Source organism: Mobula hypostoma, chromosome 18, assembly GCF_963921235.1.
Source record: "Mobula hypostoma chromosome 18, sMobHyp1.1, whole genome shotgun sequence".
In the NCBI taxonomy this organism is placed as follows: Eukaryota; Metazoa; Chordata; class Chondrichthyes; order Myliobatiformes; family Myliobatidae; genus Mobula; species Mobula hypostoma.
Genome location: NC_086114.1, coordinates 67,028,981 through 67,048,547, shown reverse-complemented (window position 1 = coordinate 67,048,547; position 19,567 = coordinate 67,028,981). Strand labels below are relative to the sequence as shown.

Sequence of the window (19,567 nt, the reverse complement as noted above, 5' to 3'; positions counted from 1 at the left end):
AGCCCATCTCCCCCTGGCCCACCTCCATATTCACCACATTCACCACTACTTGGGGCTTCCCTCCAACACACACACACACACACACACACACACACACACACACACACACACACACACACACGCGCACACACACACACACACACACACACACACACACACACACACACACACGTTAACACACACACGCACACGCACACACACACACACACACGCACACGCACACACATACACACGTTAACACACACGCACACGCACACGCACACACACACACACACACGCACACGCACGCACAAACACACACGCACACGCATACACATACATGCACGCATGCACACATTTGCTGTTCTCCTCCCTCCTGTTCCAACACTCTCCTCCATAGCTCTGTCCAACATCCAGACCCCACTAAATCAAATCCAGTTGAATTATCACTCAAACCATACATAGATACAGCTGAACAAGACTGCGTTCCTCTGTGGCAAAAGTGCTAAATATCCAAAATAGCAAGCAAACATTCAAAAATAGCGAGTAACATATTTCAAATATTGAGCAAAGAAGCATTTTCACTGAGAAAGAAAACCACGTATATGCCAAGACTCTGAGCAAGGATGTGCGGACGGTAAATGGGACAGCCCGGCAGTGTGCGGACGGTCGACGGGACAGCCCGGCAGTGTGCGGACGGTCGACGGGACAGCCCGGCAGTGTGCAGACGGTCGACCGGACAGTCCGGCAGTGTGCGGACGGTAAATGGGACAGCCCGGCAGTGTGCGGACGGTCGACGGGACAGCCCGGCAATGTGCAGACAGTCGACCGGACAGTCCGGCAGTGTGCGGACGGTCGATGGGACAGTCCGGACAGCCCGGCAGTGTGCGGACGGTCGACCGGACAGCCCGGCAGTGTGCGGACGGTCGATGGGACAGTCCGGACAGCCCGGCAGTGTGCGGACGGTCGACCGGACAGCCCGGCAGTGTGCGGACGGTCGATGGGACAGTCCGGCAATGTGCAGACGCACACAATCCAGCTGCTGCCTTCACGAAGATATGCAGCTACCACCGGCAGGCGTCAGCCGTGCTGCTTTGCAGAGGCTGCCCGGCTTCTATCAGGACCTACTGAGAGTCTGGAACATGGTTGCCTCAGGCCGGGAATCCCCTCCTCTGGCAGAGGGCGGGGTCCTGGCCGACCCTTGCCCTGCCTCAGCGGATGTCGGTGCGGCTCAGGTGTGTGGATCGACTCAAGCTGAGCTGCTCGTCGGGCCCAGGCCCCGCAGCCTTACCCGAGAGACGAATCCACACAACTTGAGCCGTCTTTCATCGACACCCACAATCCCATTCAGGGATGCAGGCAGGAGGTACCTTTATGGGCTGCTGCTCCACACCCTCCACTTCCTAGCCTTTGTCCACCGTCCCGACACGCCATGGCGGTCGGTCTTTCCACCTGGAGGTGAGGGGGGTCCCCAATGGAAGTCCCTTTACAAGGGAGTCCTCCCCATGCACCTTGGGGATCTCGGCTGGAGGGTGCTGCATAAAGCGGTGCCCTGCAATAAGTTCTTTAGTCTGTACACGGATCTCCCAGCCGCGTGTCACTTCTGCGGGCTGGAGGAGACCGTGTACCACATGTACGTGGAGTGTGTGAGGCTGCAGCCCCTTTTCGCGTTTTTGCGTGGGCTGCTTCTCGCCTTCTGGTTGCATTTCAGTCCCACCCTATTTATATATGGTCATCCAGTAAGGAGGGGGGCACAGAGGGATGAGGATGTCCTTGTCAACTTGCTCCTGGGGCTGGCGAAAATTGCCATCCGTGGCTCCTGGAAAAGGGTGGCAGGAGGTTCTCCCCGGGCGGACTGCCTGGCTATGTTTAGGGGGTATGTTCGTGCCCGGGTGAACATTGAAAAGGAATACGCACAGTCCACGGCAACCGTAGAGGTGTTCCGGGACCGTTGGGCTCCGCGGGGTGTAAATGCCATCATTGATGAGGATGGCAATATATTGGTTTAAGATGTATTGTCTGTTTGTAGTGTAGTAAATATGTTAGTCACTGGGTTTGTAAATATTGTATAGCACCGACATTTGTAATAAAGAATTTTGTATATAAAAAAAAAAAATCCAGCCTGTCATTCCACTGCTCGAACACGGGGTGGGCAGCACCAACGGGACAGGCCAGGCCCCAGCTGAGCACGGACACCACGTTGCAGCACTCTGTGTCTCTTACCTGGTCTGCAGCGACAGGCAAGCCTGAGGCTTGAGGCCTCGCCATCGCTATTGCTGAGGCTACACAGTTCCTATGTCGGAGTCTCTCCCACTGGACCAGGGTAACAGGTCTGCAGCAACGTACATTATCACTGTCCAACACAGTCTTGTGATCACAAGTGAAATGTCCGAGACAATCTCTCATGGTAAACTATAAAAGTATTATTACATATTGCAATATACTGCAACCACAAAACCTAATTCTGATACCGAGTGGGAATTAGCAAACCCTGTCTCCACAAAACCTGATTCTCACACTGTTGGGAATTAGCAAACCCCTTTTCCCCACAAAACCTGATTCTCACACTGTTGGGAATTAGCAAACCCCTTTTCCCCACAAAACCTGATTCTCACACTGTTGGGAATTAGCAAACCCCGTCTCCAGAAAACCTGATTCTCACACCGAGTGGGAATTAGCAAACCCTGTCTCCACAAAACGTGATTCTTGCACTGAGTGGGAATTAGCAAACCCTGTCTCCACAAAACCTGATTCTGACACCGAGTGGGAATTAGCAAACTCTTTGTCTTAGTGGCTGAGGAGAGACTTCAGTCACCAGAGGATCCCTGGTCACATCTGCCAACAGCTGTCCTCCTAGCACCTGCAAAAACCATAGTTTGCCTGTCCCTGAGTTACTGGGAAGGGGATCAATATGTTACAACTTTATTCCCTGGTGTATGGAAGACTGAGAGGAGGGTTGATTGAGGTATACACAGTTATGAGGTATATAGATAGGGTACTATGCAGGCTTTTCCTATTCAAGTTGGGTGAGACTACAATTAGAGGTGATGTTTTCAGGTTGAAAGGCGGAATCTTTAAGAGGAAGATGAGGGGGAGATTCTTCACTCAGTGGGTGGTGAGAGTGGGGGACGAGCTGCCAGCGGAAGTGGGCTTGATTTCCACATCTGAGAGAAGTTTGGAGAGTTACATGAATGGGAGAGGTATGGAGGGTGTGGCCTGGGTGCAGGTAGTTTAATAGTTTAACATAGAGGGGCTGAATAGCCTGTTTCTGAGCTGTTGTGTTCTATGACTATATGCGACGTTTTAGAAATATTATAATCAACTTCTTGTCAACATTCACAAACACACAACACCTATGTGTTACAGCTATCAAACCCAGAGAGAGTGAGAGAGTGAGAGAGGTGGGTGGGAGACAGGACAATAATAAGGAGGTATCAATGGAAGTGTACCAGTACACAGAAATGGAGGGAGTTCGGGTGGAAAAACTTGATAAGATATTTTATTACACCCTCTCAGAAATCCCATTATTATAGTAACCTCCCTGTTTGCTGCAGAAATTGTGGAAATCAAAATGCAAACCATTATCATATTTTCTGGGAATGCCCCGTTATCAAAAACTATTGGAGTGGAATACACAATGTCCTACAAGACATTTTTAAATATGAAATACCCTTAGAGAGTAAGACCATATATTTTGGGTATATACCTCAAGAATGGTTGAAAAGAGATAAATATTTAATGAATTATTGCTGGTGGCTGGTAAAAAGACCCTTACCAGGAAATGGTTATCACAACTTTAAATGTATGGATGGAAATTACAATGAAAATTTACAAAATGGAGAAGATAACAGCATCTGTTAATCATAAACTGGAACAATTTGATTCATACTGGGAAAAATAGTTTAACTATATAACACCTCATAGGCCTGATTTTATTCTCATAAGTCAATGAATATGTTGTAAAAAAAATCACTCCCTACTTGTACATAGTTTTCTTCTTTTGATTGTTCTTTCTTTCCTCTCCTTTCTATAAGGGTATACCTCAGATAAATATTATGTGGAGATTTGTGACAAATATGATTATATGTATATATGTACAGTATCTGAAATACATCTTATGGAAACTTTTGTTTGATAATGAAATTCAATAAAAAATAAATTACAAAATAAACTAGAGGAGGTGGGAGAGAGAGAGAGAGAGAGGAAGAGAGAGAGAGAGAGATAAAGAGGGACGAGAGGGAGGACAGAGGAGAGAGAGAGAGGGAGGAGAGGGAGAAGAGAGGAGAGAGGGAGGAGAGGGAGGGAGGTGAGTGAGGAGAGGGAGGAGAGAGGGGAGAGAGGAGTGAGGAGTGAGGAGAGGGAGGAGAGGGAGGAGAGAGGGGAGAGAGGAGTGAGGAGTGAGGAGAGGGAAGAGAGGGAGAGGAGGGAGGAGAGAGGGGAGGGAGAAGAGGGAGAAGAGGGAGGAGAGAGGGGAGAGAGGAGGGGAAGAGAGGGAGGAGAGAGGGGAGGGAGGAGAGAGCAGAGGGAGAAGCGGGAGGAGAGAGGAGAGAGGAGAGAGGAAGGAGAGTGAGGAGAGGGAGGAGATGGAGAAGAGAGGGGAGAGAAGAGTGAGGAGTGAAGAGAGGGAGAAGAGAGGAAGGAGAGGGAGGAGAGGGAGGGGAGGCAGGAGAGAGCAGAGGGAGGAGGGATGAGAGGGAGGGGAGAGAGGAGGGAGGAGGGGGAGAGAGGAGTGAGGAGTGAGGAGAGGGAGAAGAGAGGAGAGGGAGGAGAGAGGGGAGAGAGGAGAGGGAGAAGAGGGAGGACAGAGGGGAGGGAGGAGAGAGGGGAGAGGGAGAAGAGGGAGGAGAGAGGGGAGGGAGGAGAGAGGAGGAGAGGGAGAAGAGGGAGGAGAGAGGAGAGAGGAGAGAGGAAGGAGAGTGAGGAGAGGGAGGAGATGGAGAAGAGAGGGGAGAGAGGAGTGAGGAGTGAAGAGAGGGAGAAGAGAGGAAGGAGAGGGAGGAGAGAGCAGAGGGAGGAGGGATGAGAGGGAGGGGAGAGAGGAGGGAGGAGGGGGAGAGAGGAGTGAGGAGTGAGGAGAGGGAGAAGAGAGGAGAGGGAGGAGAGAGGGGAGAAATGAGGGAGGAGGGAGGAAGGAGGAGAGAGGGGAGTGAGGAGAGGGAGAAGAGAGGAAGGAGAGGGAGGAGAGAGGGGAGAGGGGAGGGAGGAGAGGGAGGCGAGGGGACAGACAGTGTGTATGAGAGAGAGATGGAGATTAATTAGGCCCACACGTGCTTTCAATGTATCTAAGGGGAGTAACAGTGGCTCCATTGATAAATAAATTGACGAAAATAAACGCAGCCAAAGACAGGAATTGGTCGATTTGCTGCTATACAAATCGGCCTTTACAAACCAAGGCTCTGTTCTGCTGCTTGAGAGGAGTGTTAAGGTTATAAAAACGCCACTGATTATTGATTACATTGTAGAACGCATCCAGGAGACATCAGATTATCAAACACTTCTCGGCCATAAAACATAAGCTATCAACTGCTAAAGGCTGAGCAGTGAGATGGAATGCGAGTCTCTTTCTCAGCATCATTCTTATTGACTGGATAAATATTTACAGCAGTGTGAACTGAGGAACTTTCGTCCACAGCTAGACGCTAAGTCTGCACGTCCCAACAAAGGATTGTGAGGACCGCTGAGGGGATCATCGGAGTCTCTCTTCCACCCATCCGAGATATTTATCAGGAGCGCTGGGTATGCAGGGCCCCTAATGTTGTCAGTGACCACTCCCATCCATCCAACAATCTCTCTGACCCCCTACCATCGGGCAGGAGGTAGCGCAGTATCAGGACAGGACCTGTTAGGATAGGAAGCAGCCTCTTTCCCCAGGCTGTGAGCCGAATGAACTCCCAGCCACCACCAGGTCTCATCATGTATGAAGAGACAGTACGGTTAGACTTTTTTTTAACTTGTGTTGTAAATGCACCTTATTATTTGCTAATTTATTTATGATAATATTACTTTAGGTGTTATGTGTGTAAGATACATATACTGTGTTGTGTACCTTGGTTTGGAGCAACGTTGTTTCGTTTGGTTTTATACACGTGTACGGTTGTTTTGTTTGGCGCTATACGCGGGCATGGTTGTTTCATTTAGTGTTGTACACATGTACAGTGGTTTCATTTGGTGGTGTACATGTGCACGGTTGTTTCATTTGGTGTTATACACACGTACGGTTGTTTTGTTAGTTGGTATACACGTGTATGGTTGTTCCATTTAGTGTTACACATGTGTATGATTGTTTCGTTAGGTGTTGCACACATGTACAATTGCGTTGTTAGGTATTATACACGTGAACGGTGGTTTCATTTGGTGTTATACACAAGTACTGTTTCGTTTGGTGGTGTACACGTGTGCGGTTGTTTTGTTTGGCGGTATACGTATGTACAGTTGTTTTGTTTGGCGGTATACGTATGTACGGTTGTTTTGTTTGGCGTTATACACGTGTACGGTTGTTTCATTCGGTGGTATACATGTATACGATTGTTTCGTTTGGCATTATACACGTGTACGATTGTTTCATTCAGTGGTATACATGTATACGGTTGTTTTTTTTGGCGTTATACACGTGTACGGTTGTTTCATTCGGTGGTATACATGTATACGGTTGTTTTGTTTGGCGTTATACACGTGTACGGTTGTTTCATTCGGTGGTATACATGTATACGGTTGTTTCGTTTGGCGTTATACACGTGTACGGTTGTTTCATTCGGTGGTATACATGTATACGATTGTTTCGTTTGGCGTTATACACGTGTACGGTTGTTTCATTCGGTGGTATACATGTATACGATTGTTTCGTTTGGCGTTATACACGTGTACGGTTGTTTCATTCGGTGGTATACATGTATACGGTTGTTTATTTTTGGTGGTATACACGTGTACGGTTGTTTCATTCGGTGGTATACATGTATACGGTTGTTTCGTTTGGTGTTATACACGTGTACGGTTGTTTCATTTGGTGGTATACATGTATACGATTGTTTCGTTTGGTGTTATACACGTGTACTGTTGTTTCATTCGGTGGTATACATGTATACGATTGTTTCGTTTGGCGTTATACACGTGTACGGTTGTTTCATTCGGTGGTATACATGTATACGGTTGTTTTTTTTGGTGGTATACATGTGTACGGTTGTTTCATTCGGTGGTATACATGTATATGGTTGTTTATTTTTGGTGGTATACATGTGTACGGTTGCTTTGATTGGCTGGAGCTGGATGAACTTTGGATCATTCGGGAGGCAGAGGCAAACATACACAGGAGTTACAGGGAGATAGTCACCCCTAAGAGTCAGGAGACAGGTAGCTGGATGACTGCCAGGAGAGGTAAGGGGAATAGACAGAATGAGCAGAGCACCCCTGTGGCCATTCCCACCAATAATAAGTACATCGTTTTGGATACTGTTGGTGGGGATGACCTACCAGGGACAAGTTGCAGTGGTTGCGTCTCTGGCACCGAGATTGGACCCTCAGCTCAGAAGGGAAGGAGGGAAAAGAGGAGAGCAGTAGTGATAGGGGATTTGATAGTTAGGGGGACAGATAAGAGGTTCTGTGGAAGAGATTGAGAATCCTGGATGGTCTGTTGCCTCCCTGGTGCCAGGGTCCACGATATCTCGGATCGAGTTCTCAGTATTCTCAAGAGGGAGGGTGAGCAGCCAGATGTCGTGGTCCATGTAGGGACCAATGACGTGGATATTGGTGAAGGAGGAGGTCCTGCAAAGAGAGTTTAGGGAGTTAGGTGCAAAGTTGAAGGACAGGACCTCCAGGGTTGCAATCTCAGAATTGCTACCTGTGCCATGTGCTAGTGAGGCTAGAAATAGGAAGATAATGCAGTGGAATACATGGCTAAGGAGTTGATGCAGGAAGGAGGGCTTCATGTTTCTGGACAATTGGGCCTTGTTCCAAAGAAGATGGGACCTGTTCTGACGGGACGGGTTGTACCTGAACTGGAGGGGGACTAACATCCTTGCGGGAAGGTTTGCTAGTGCTGCTCCAGGGGTTTAAACTAGATTTGCAGGGGGAGGGGAACCATAAAGTTAGAGCAGAGAGTGAGGTGGAGGAGGATAAAGGTCATGCGAGAACTGCAAGTATAGTGCATAGAGTAAAGCCAGATCGAACATATAAAGAGGCTTTGAGGAAAGAGAAGCAGAATAAATGGTGTAAAGGTGGTAAGGTAGAAGGGCTATGGTGCGTGTACTTCAATGCAAGAAGCATCAGAAACAAAGGTGATGAACTGAGAGCTTGGATACATACATGGAATTATGATGTAGTGGCCATTACAGAGACTTGGTTGGCACCAGGGCAGGAATGGATTCTCAATATTCCTGGATTTCAGTGCTTTAAAAGGGATTGGGGGGGGGGGAATGGGGAGGAGGGGTGGCATTACTGGTCAAGGATACTATTACAGCTACAGAAAGGGTGGGTAATGTAGCAGGATCCTATTTTGAATCAGTATGGGTGGAAGTCAGGAACAGGAAGGGAGCAGTTACTCTATTGGGAGTATTCTATAGGCCCCCTGGTAGCAGCAGAGATACAGAGGAGCAGATTGGGAGGCAGATTTTGGAAAGGTGCAAAAATAACAGGGTTGTTATCATGGGTGACTTTAACTTCCCTAATATTGATTGGCACCTGATTAGTTCCAATGGTTTAGATGGGGCAGAGTTTGTGAAGTGTGTCCAGGACGGATTCCTATCACAGTTTGTTGACAGGCTGACTGGGGGAATGCCATACTAAATCTAGTATTAGGTAATGACCGGGTCAGGTCACAGGTCTCTCAGTGGGTGAGCTTCTGGGTGACCACCGCTCCCTGGCCTTTAGCATTATCATGGAAAAGGATGGAATCAGAGAGGACAGGAAAATTTTTAATTGGGGAAGGGCAAATTATGAGGCTATAAGGCTAGAACTTGTGGATGTGAATTGGGATGATGTTCTTGCAGGGAAATGTACTATGGACATGTGGTCGATGTTTAGGGAGCTCTTGCAGGATGTTAGGAATAAATTTGTCCCGGTGAGGAAGATAAAGAATGGTAGGGTGAAGGAACCATGGTTGACAAGTGAGGTGGAAAATCTAGTCAGGTGGAAGAAGGCAGCATACATGAGGTTTAGGAAGCAAGGATCAGATGGGACTATTGAGGAATATAGGGAAGCAAGAAAGAAGCTTAAGAAGGGGCTGAGAAGAGCAAGAAAGGGGCATGAGAAGGCCTTGGCGAGTAGGGTAAAGGAAAACCCCAAGGCATTCTTCAATTATGTGAAGAACAAAAGGATGATGGGAGTGAAGGTAGGACCGATTAGAGATAAAGATGGGAAGATGTGCCTGGAGGCTGTGGAAGTGAGCGAGGTCCTCAATGAATACTTCTCTTCGGTATTCAACAATGAGAGGGAACTTGATGATGGTGAGGACAATATGAGTGAGGTTGATGTTCTGGAGCATGTTGATATTAAGGCAGAGGAGGTGTTGGAGTTGTTAAAAAACATTAGGACGGATAAGTCCCCAGGGCCTGACAGAATATTCCCCAGGCTGCTCCACTAGGTGAAGGAAGAGATTGCTGAGCCTCTGGCTAGGATCTTTACGTCCTTGTTTTCCATGGGAATGGTACCAGAGGATTGGAGGGAGGCGAAAGTTGTCCCTTTGTTCAGAAAAGGTAGTAGGGATAGTCCGGGTAATTATAGACCAGTGAGCCTTACGTCTGTGGTGGGAAAACTGCTGGAAAAGATTCTTAGAGATAGGATCTCTGGGCATTTAGAGAATCATGGTCTGATCAGGGACAGTCAGCATGGCTTTGTGAAGGGCAGATTGTCTCTAACAAGCCTGATAAGAGTTCTTTGATGAGGTGACCAGGCATATAGATGAGGGTAGTGCAGTGAATGTGATCTATATGGACTTTAGTAAGGCATTTGACAAGGTTCCACATGGTAGACTTATTCAAAAAGTCAGAAGGCATGGGACCCAGGGAAGTTTGGCCAGGTGGATTCAGAATAGGCTTGCCTACAGAAGGCAGAGGGTCGTGGTGGAGGGAGTACATTCATATTGGAGGGTTGTGACTAGAGGTGTTCCACAAGGATCAATTCTGGGACCTCTACTTTTTGTGATTTTTATTAACGACCTGGATGTTGGGGTAGAAGGGTGGGTTGGCAAGTTTGCAAACGACACAAAAGTTGGTGGTGTTGTGGATAGTGTAGAGGATTGTCGAAAATTGCAGAGAGACATTGATAGGATGCAGAAGTGGGCTGAGAAGTGGCAGATGGAGTTGAACCCGGAGAAGTGTGAGGTGGTACACTTTGGAAGGACAAACTCCAAGGCAGAGTAAATGGCAGGATATTTGGTAGTGTGGAGGAGCAGAGGGATCTGGGGGTACATGTCCACAGATCCCTGAAAGTTGCCACACAGGTAGATAGGGTAGTTAAGAAATCTTATGGAGTGTTAGCTTTCATAAGTCGAGGGATAGAGTTTAAGAGTCGCGATGTAATGATGCAGCTCTATAAAACTCTGGTTAGGCCACACTTGGAGTACTGTGTCCAGTTCTGGTCGCCTCACTATATGGAAGGATGTGGAAGCATTGGAAAGGGTACAGAGATTTACCAGAATGCTGCCTGGTTTAGAGAGTATGCATTATGATCAGAGATTAAGGGAGCTAAGGTTTTACTGTCTGGAGAGAAAGAGGATAAGAGGAGACATGATAGAGGTGTACAAGATATTAAGAGGAATAGATAAAGTGGACAGCCAGAGCCTCTTCCCCAGGGCACCACTGCTCAATACAAGAGGACATGGCTTTAAGGTAAGGGGTGGGAAGTTCAAGGGGGATATTAGAGGAAGGTTTTTTACTCAGAGAGTGGTTGGTGTGTGGAATACACTGCCTGAGTCAGTGGTGGAGGCAGATACACTAGTGAAATTTAAGACACTAGTGGACAGGTATACGAAGGAATTTAAGATGGGGGGTTATATGGGAGGTAGGATTTAAGGTTTGGCACAACATTGTGGGCCGAAGGGCCTGTACTGTGTTGTACTGTTCTATGTTCTATGTTGTACAACGTGTACATGCATAAGGTTGTTTCGTTTGGTGCTGTACACATGTACAATTGTTTCGTTTGGTGGTATACATGTGTACGGTTCTTTCATTTGTGTTGTACATGCATAAGGTTGTTCATTTGGTGTTGTACACGTGTACAGTTGTTTCGTTTGGTGTGTACACATGTACAGTCATTTCATTTGGTGTGTACACGTGTACGGTTATTTCATTTGGAGTTGTACACGTGTATAGTTGTTTACTTTGGTGGTATACATGCATAAGGTTGTTTCGTTTGGCGTGTATACGTGTACGGTTGTTTCGTTTGGTGTGTACACGTGTACAGTTGTTTCATTTGGTGTTGTACACGTGTATAGTTGTTTAGTTTGGTGGTATACATGCATAAGGTTGTTTCATTTGGTATGTATACGTGTACGGTCGTTTCGTTTGGTGTGTACATGTGTACGGTCGTTTCGTTTGGTGTTGTACACGTGTACAGTTGTTTCGTTTGGTGTTGTACGTGTGTACAGTTGTTTCGTTTGGTGGTATACACGTGTACAGTTGTTTCATTCGGTGTGTACACATGTACAGTTGTTTCGTTTGGTGTTGTACATGTGTGCAGTTGTTTCGTTTGGTGTACACGGTACAGTGGTTTTGTTTGGTGTGTACATGTGTGCGGTTGTTTCGTTTGGCTCTATCACCACCCTGCCTGGTTCAGAGACAACAAACACACAGCTCACCTTGTGTACACAGCCCATCTCCTCACCGTGACAGACGCATAGACATAGGAACACAAATGCATGAGAGTTTGCAGATGCTGGAAATCCTGAGCACCACACACAAAATGCTGGAGGAGCTCAGCAGGTCAGGCAGCATCAATGGAGGGGAACAAACAGTCGATGTTACGGGCCGAGGCCCTTCATCAGGACTGGAAAGGAGGGAGGAAGATGCCTGAAAGCCAGAAGCACAGAACCATGAAAACTGGTCCTTTGGCCCATCTCGTCTATGCTGACCGAGTTGGGTGTGTGTTAGCCCCATCTCCACACGTTTGGCCCCACACCTCTCTTAACCTTTCCTACCCTCTGAATGTAGCCACCTCCACCTCTTCCGAGGCAGCTCATTCCACGTACACACCACACTCCGGGTGAAGAATTTGCCCCTCAGGACACTTTTAAATCTTTCTCCTCTCACCTTAATCTTCTGCCTCCTCTGGGGAGATCAGGGGTTCTATTTCACAGGAGCTCATGTGGGAGGACCATATTTCCTTCATTAACTAAAAGGCTCAGCAGAGGATGTGTTTCTAGTCTACCTTCCCCAGAACATCCGGGTACAATCCGACACTGGCATCATAGTGTGCATCCTCGATCGGCCATTACTGTCCTCTTCGCTCTCACAATGTACGAAAACTACAGTGAACTGTCAGGTCCGCCGAAAAGGCCATTGGCTGCAGTCGACCATCACTGCCGGACTTGTACGTGTCCGGGACAAACAGGGGGCAGGAAAAATCATTGCAGACACCACCCACCCTGCAAACTGCCTTTCCCAAAAGCTGCCCTCTAGGGCTATTAAAACAAACTTCATGCCAGCTTAAAAGTTTCTTGCCCCGTCAGTTAACCTGATCAACCATTCTAGTTAGCTCACCAACCTGTCTATCTCTTACCCCCGTCACTGCACTGAAAAAACTTTAAACCATTGTTTAAAATGCTGTTTACTTTGTAAATACATGCATTAATGCACATTTTATTCTATATCCGTGGTTAACCTCTAACTTTATATTTTATACAATTATTTAATTTTTATAATGGTTTTATGTTGCTCCTTGTTGCATGTCATGCCCTAACCAACTCACCGCAGCAAACTCCTAACACATGTGAAGGAATGTGGTGAATAAAGTTGATCTCCATCCTTGATTTCCCCACTAACCCTGTCCACCGTGCAGTGTATCTCACCAGGCTCTGAGTCTACCACGTGGCAAACGCTCACTGGGGCAGGGGCAGGGACAGGAGGCATTCTCAGGGGCAGGGGCAGAAGGCGTTCACAGGGGCAGGGATGGGGGACGTACACAGGGGCAGGGACAGGGGGCGTACACAGGGGCAGGGACGGGTGCGTACACAGGGGCAGGGACAGGGGGCATTCTCGGGGCAGGGACAGGCAGCGTTCGCAGGGGGCGTTCACAGGGGCAGGGACGGGGGCGTTCACAGGGGCAGACACAGGGGGCGTACACAGGGGCAGGGACAGGGGGTGTTCACAGGGGCAGGGACAGGGGGCATACACAGGGGCAGGGACAGGCGGCGTTCACAGGGGCAGGGACAGGGGGCGTACACAGGGGCAGGGACGGGTGCGTACACAGGGGCAGGGACAGGGGGCATTCTCGGGGCAGGGACAGGCAGCGTTCACAGGGGGCGTTCACAGGGGCAGGGACAGGGGGAGTACACAGGGGCAGGGACAGGCGGCGTACACAGGGGCAGGGACAGGGGCGTTCACAGGGGCAGGGGCAGGGACAGGGGGCGTTCACAGGGGCAGGGGCAGGTATAGGGGGCATTCACAGGGGCACAGACGGGCGTACACAGGGGCAGGGATAGGGGCATTCACAGGGGCAGGGACGGGGGCGTTCACAGGGGCAGGGACAGGGTGCATTCTCAGGGCAGGGACAGGGGGTGTACACAGGGGGCGTTCACAGGGGCAGGGACAGGGGGCGTACACAGGGGCAGGGACGGGGGGTGTACACAGGGGCAGAGACGGGGGCGTACACAGGGGCAGGGACGGGGGGTGTACACAGGGACAGGGACGGGGGGTGTACACAGGGGCAGGGACAGGGGCGTACACAGGGGCAGGGACGGGGGGTGTACACAGGGGGCGTTCACAGGGGCAGGGACAGGGGGCGTACACAGGGGCAGGGAGGGGGGCGTACACAGGGGCAGGGATAGGGGGTGTACACAGGGGGCGTTCACAGGGGCAGGGACAGGGGGTGTTCACAGGGGCAGGGACAGCGGGTGATCACAGGGGTAGGCACGGGGGTATTCTCGGGGCAGTAACAGAGGGTGTACACAGGGAGCGTTCACAGGGGCAGGGACAGGGGGTGTTCACAGGGGCAGGGACAGGGGGCGTACACAGGGACAGGGACAGGGGGCATTCTCGGGGCAGTAACAGAGGGTGTACACAGGGGGCGTTCACAGGGGCAGGGACGGGGGACGTACACTGGGGCAGGGACGGGGGCGTACACAGGGGCAGGGACGGGGGGTGTACACAGGGACAGGGACAGGGGGTGTACACAGGGACAGGGACAGGTGGCGTTCACAGGGGCAGGGACAGGGGGCGTACACAGGGGCAGGGACGGGGGCGTACACAGGGACAGGGATAGGGGGTGTACACAGGGGCAGGGACGGGGGCGTACACAGGGGCAGGGACGGGGGTGTACACAGGGGCAGGGACGGGGGGTGTACACAGGGGGTGTTCACAGGGGCAGGAACAGGGGGCGTACACAGGGACAGCGACGGGGGCGTTCACAGGGGCAGGGACGGGGGACGTAAACAGGGGGCAGGGACAGGCGGCATACACAGGGGCAGGGACAGGGGGCATTCTCGGGGCAGTAACAGGGGGTGTAAACAGGGGGCGTTCACAGGGGCAGGGACAGGGGGTGTACACAGGGGCAGGGACAGGGGGCGTACACAGGGGCAGGGACGGGGGCGTACACAGAGAAAGGGACAGGTGGCGTTCACAGGGGCAGGGACAGGGGGCGTACACAGGGGCAGGGACGGGGGACGTACACAGGGGCAGGGACGGGGGCGTACACAGGGGCAGGGATGGGGGGTGTACACAGGGGGCGTTCACAGGAGCAGGGACAGGGGGCTTTCACAGGGGCAGGGACGGGGGTGTACACAGGGGCAGGGATGGGGACGTACACAGGGGCAGGGATGGGGGGTGTACACAGGGGGCGTTCACAGGGGCAGGGACAGGGGGCGTACACAGGGGCAGGGACAGGGGCGTACATAGGGGCAGGGACGGGGGGTGTACACAGGGGGCGTTCACAGGGGCAGGGACAGGGGGCGTACACAGGGGCAGGGATGGGGGCGTACACAGGGACAGGGACAGGGGGTGTACACAGGGGCAGGGACGGGGGCGTACACAGGGGCAGGGATGGGGGCGTACACAGGGGCAGGGACGGGGGGTGTACACAGGGGGCGTTCACAGGGGCAGGGACAGGGGGCGTACACAGGGACAGCGACGGGGGCGTTCACAGGGGCAGGGACGGGGGACGTGCACAGGGGGCAGGGACAGGCGGCATACACAGGGGCAGGGACAGGGGGCATTCTCGGGGCAGTAACAGGGGGTGTAAACAGGGGGCGTTCACAGGGGCAGGGACAGGGGGCGTACACAGGGGCAGGGACGGGGGACGTACACAGGGGCAGGGACGGGGGCGTACACAGGGGCAGGGATGGGGGGTGTACACAGGGGGCGTTCACAGGGGCAGGGACAGGGGGCTTTCACAGGGGCAGGGACGGGGGGCGTACACAGGGACAGGGACAGTGGGTGTACACAGGGGCAGGGACGGGGACGTACACAGGGGCAGGGATGGGGAGTGTACACAGGGGGCGTTCACAGGGGCAGGGACAGGGGGCGTACACAGGGGCAGGGACGGGGGCGTACACAGGGACAGGGACAGGGGGTGTACACAGGGGCAGGGACGGGGGCGTACACAGGGGCAGGGATGGGGGCGTACACAGGGGCAGGGATGGGGGGTGTACACAGGGGGCGTTCACAGGGGCAGGGACAGGGGGGGTACACAGGGGCAGGGACGGGGGCGTACACAGGGGCAGGGATGGGGGCGTACACAGGAGCAGGGACGGGGGGTGTACACAGGGGGTGTTCACAGGGGCAGGGACAGGGGGCGTACACAGGGGCAGGGACAGGGGGTGTTCACAGGGGTAGGGACGGGGGCGTACACAGGGGCAGGGACAGGGGGCGTTCACAGGGGCAGGGGCAGGGACAGGGGGCATTCACAGGGGCACAGACAGGGACGTACACGGGGCAGGGATAGGGAGTGTACACAGGGCCAGGGATGGGGGGTGTACACAGGGGCAGGGATGGGGGCATTCACAGGGGCAAGGACGGGGGCGTTCACAGGGGCAGGGACAGGGGGCATTAACAGGTGCAGGGACAGGGGGCATACACAGTGGCAGGGACAGGCGGCGTACACAGTGGCAGGGACAGGCGGCGTACACAGGGGCAGGGACAGGGGGCATTCTCGGGGCAGGGACGGGGTGTACACAGGGGGCGTTCACAGGGTCAGGGACAGGTGGCGTTCACAGGGGCAGGGACAGGGGGCGTACACAGTGGTCACTCTCAAGAACAGGTGAAGGTAGAGACTCTTCCCCAGAGCCGTCCATTGCTTGTGGTGTTCCAGCTGTCAATGTCATAAGCAAGCCAGTACAACATGGTGAGTAAGCCGCTGACCATGCAGGAGATTACTTCTGAAGCCTTCCCCATGACTGGGTAGAGCCACAAGGCAGCGGAGGTTTGGGATCAGAGTTTTTCTTCTCCTAAATGAGCTCCATGTCTGAATGTTGCAGAAAATCAGATTCGTGGATTCAGTCAGTGGCGACAGAGGACAGTCACTAACAGTAAGTAAGTTAACAAAGCAAAACAAACACTAAACATTCAACCCTTCAACCTAAACTCACAGATAAACTGGGTGCCTGAAATAGCAGGATAAAATAGACACTAAACATACAGACAATGGCAAATACTTATCTAAAGAGTGCGCCCAGGCTCCCTTTACTACAACACACCGCCCATTGTCTAGCGTAACTGTGCAGCCTTGTCTACCTGGCCCACGGTGACCGAGAGCAAAAGGAGACCGCGTGGTTACAGCTCCATGACATCATCAGTTAAATGGAAGCTGGGGGGAGGCGCCGCAATGCCCGTTACACAGTCAGTCCCCACATCCCTCGGGGGCGTGCCTTTTGACGAGCAGGTAAGTTAAGACACTGCCACACTGAAGCGACTGGTTTTAAGGCACCAGCAACCCATCTTTGTGCCTTCTGCTGTCAGTAGAAATTGGTCTGCTGGACTCAGCCACATGTGAAGGCCAGGAGCTGGCCGTCAGAGGCTATTTGAGACGATCACCATTGGGAGCATTTAATAGATAGTGAGAGTTTAACCCCACTGCCTCTCCCAGCTATAATCCCCGCTCTGACACTGAGTGAACTGGCTCTGTATACAGGGCAACTGGGACACTGCACAGACACCCAAAACTCAGCATTACCAACAACATCCAGAAGAAAGCGATAACGTTTTATTTTCATCTGCAATAACCGGAAAACATAGGATCAGACTTAGGCCATTCAGCCCATCCAGTCTGCTCCATCATTCCAGCATGGCTGATTTATTTTACTTCTCAACCTCATTCCCCTCCCTTCTCCCTGTACTATTTGATGCCCTGACTAATCACGAACTTATCCACCTCCACTTTAAATACATACAAGGATGGCCCTCAAAGCCGTCTATCACAATGAATTCCACTGATCCTCCACTCTCTGGCTAAAGGAATTTCTCCTCTAGAAAGACATCCCTCTATTCTGAGGCTGTGCCCTCCAGTCCTACACTCCCCCACTATTGAAAACATCCTCTCCACATCCACTCTATCTGGACCTTTCGATATTCAATAGATTTAGTATTGTCCACGAACACAGGAACATACAATCAGATTGAGGAGTTTAATCCAGCTGTTTCCTGACACAGAGAGACAAGGATGTAACCCTCTTCACAGACAGGACGTCACAGAACACATACACCCTGTACCGTCCATCTGTCACTGAGACAACATTTCAACATCACAATCCATGTGGACCAGATTCATTAATGAACTTGACAGCGAGGTAATAGTGTTGATGGAGCGGAGCCACGCCAGGCTTTCTGAATGCTGTCACCATTCTCTGCGAGATCCAACTCCACGCCACAGAAACACATCAATCAGAACATCGCCTGCGAAGCCCTCAAAGATCTGTGTGACACGTTTCACTTCAAATCTCCATCCATGTCTTACCTGCTAATCCGCCAAGGGTTCGGGGCCTCCCTGGGCTGGGTTGCAGAGCGCACGCAGGGGTTGCCAGGAGCCTCACTGGGAGCCGGTCCAAACCTCAATCACCGGAATATTTTCAGAGCAGGGGATTCTCTCCAAACCACAAAGTCCATCTGGAAAACTGTACTCCAGTAATGCGAGGAAATAAACTGAAGTCAGCATCTCTGCAACAAAGAGTAGACCTTACTTAGTTAATGTATTCTCTATGAGGATTGAAGCCAGAATCGGGTATAAATTACAGTGAGAAATATATATATATATATATATATAGTCAAGCTCCTGTAGCTCCTCCCTGACGGTAGCAAACAGAAGAGGGCATGTCCTGGGTGATGAGGGTGCTGATGCTGCCTTTCTGAGGCATCGCCTTTTGAAGGTGTCCTCGATACCGGGGAGGCCGGTGCCCATGATGGAGCCGGCTGAGTTTACAACTTTCTGCAGCTCTTCCTGATCCTGTGCAGTGGCCCCTCCAGACCAGACAGTGATGCAAACATTTACAATGTTTGCATCATCTGTGAGAGTTTTTGATGACACAGCAAACCTCCCCAAACTCCTAATGAAATATAGCCAGTGTCATGCCTTCTTTGAGGGTGTTGGCCCACTTATTGCCCTTCCCTGACTCCCCTTGAGATGTCGGTATTGGTGATTTCCCTCCTGAAACCACTGCCATTCTGCTGTCGAGGGACCTCCCAGTGCTGGTGGGCGTGGGGGGAGGGGAAGTACACCCAGTGTGGACGAGGGAGGTGGCCAGACTACGCACACCATTTGTTGTCTAGCTGATGTCTCCTGTTAACACTGAAAAAATCTGAACTCCAGGAAATGTTAGGATGTGACATAAGGGTGTTAAACAGAGGAGATGGAAGTTAGGTAGTTATGCAGAGTTGTACCTCTCCCAGTCCCAAAACCTCAGGCATCTCTGTCCCAAACTGACTTAGATTCAGATTCATTTGTCACATGTACATTGAAACATACAGTGGAACGTGTCGTTTGTGTTAACAACCAACACACACGAGAATGTGCTGGGGGCAGCCCACAAGTGTCTGTTATCCCCAACCTCACTCTGTATGCTTCAGTCAAATCCTGCTGGCTCTCACCCTATCCAACTCTGACCCCACCTCCGGCACCTACACCCTTCCCTAACTCTGTGACCCTTCCAGCCCCTACACCTCTCCCTAACTCTGTGACCCCACCTCCAACCCTTGATACCCCTCCCTAACTCTGTGACCCCCCTCCAACCCCTGCACCCCACCCCAACTCTGTGACCCCCCCAGCCTCTGCATCTCTTCTTAACTCTGCAACACCATTTCCAAACATTAATACCCTTCCCTAACCCTGTGACTCCCCCTCTAGTTCCTACAACCCTTCCTCTCCCTGACCCTCTTCTCAAATCCATACATCTCCCTCTATGTCTGTGAGTCACCCTTCTCCAAACCCTACACCCTTCCTATCTCTGTAGTTCATC

The 19,567-nt window shown here is 51.3% G+C and overlaps 2 protein-coding genes across 2 annotated transcripts in view; both read right to left on the bottom strand.

Moving 5' to 3' along the window:
• Positions 1 to 19,567, bottom strand: part of LOC134358613 (leucine-rich repeat and immunoglobulin-like domain-containing nogo receptor-interacting protein 1) — a 452,689-nt gene that overhangs the window by 369,935 nt on the left and 63,187 nt on the right. The window contains exon 2 of the mRNA XM_063071052.1: positions 18,073 to 18,272. The gene's annotated coding sequence lies outside the window, so the exon portion shown is untranslated. The remainder of the gene's footprint in view (positions 1 to 18,072; positions 18,273 to 19,567) is intronic.
• LOC134358133 (uncharacterized) lies at positions 15,375 to 15,869 on the bottom strand (the record flags this gene model as incomplete). The annotated part of the gene is given in 3 exon segments (XM_063070119.1): positions 15,375 to 15,538; positions 15,541 to 15,692; positions 15,694 to 15,869. Coding segments are annotated over 3 exon segments (492 nt in total), but the record flags the coding sequence as incomplete, so codon positions are not given.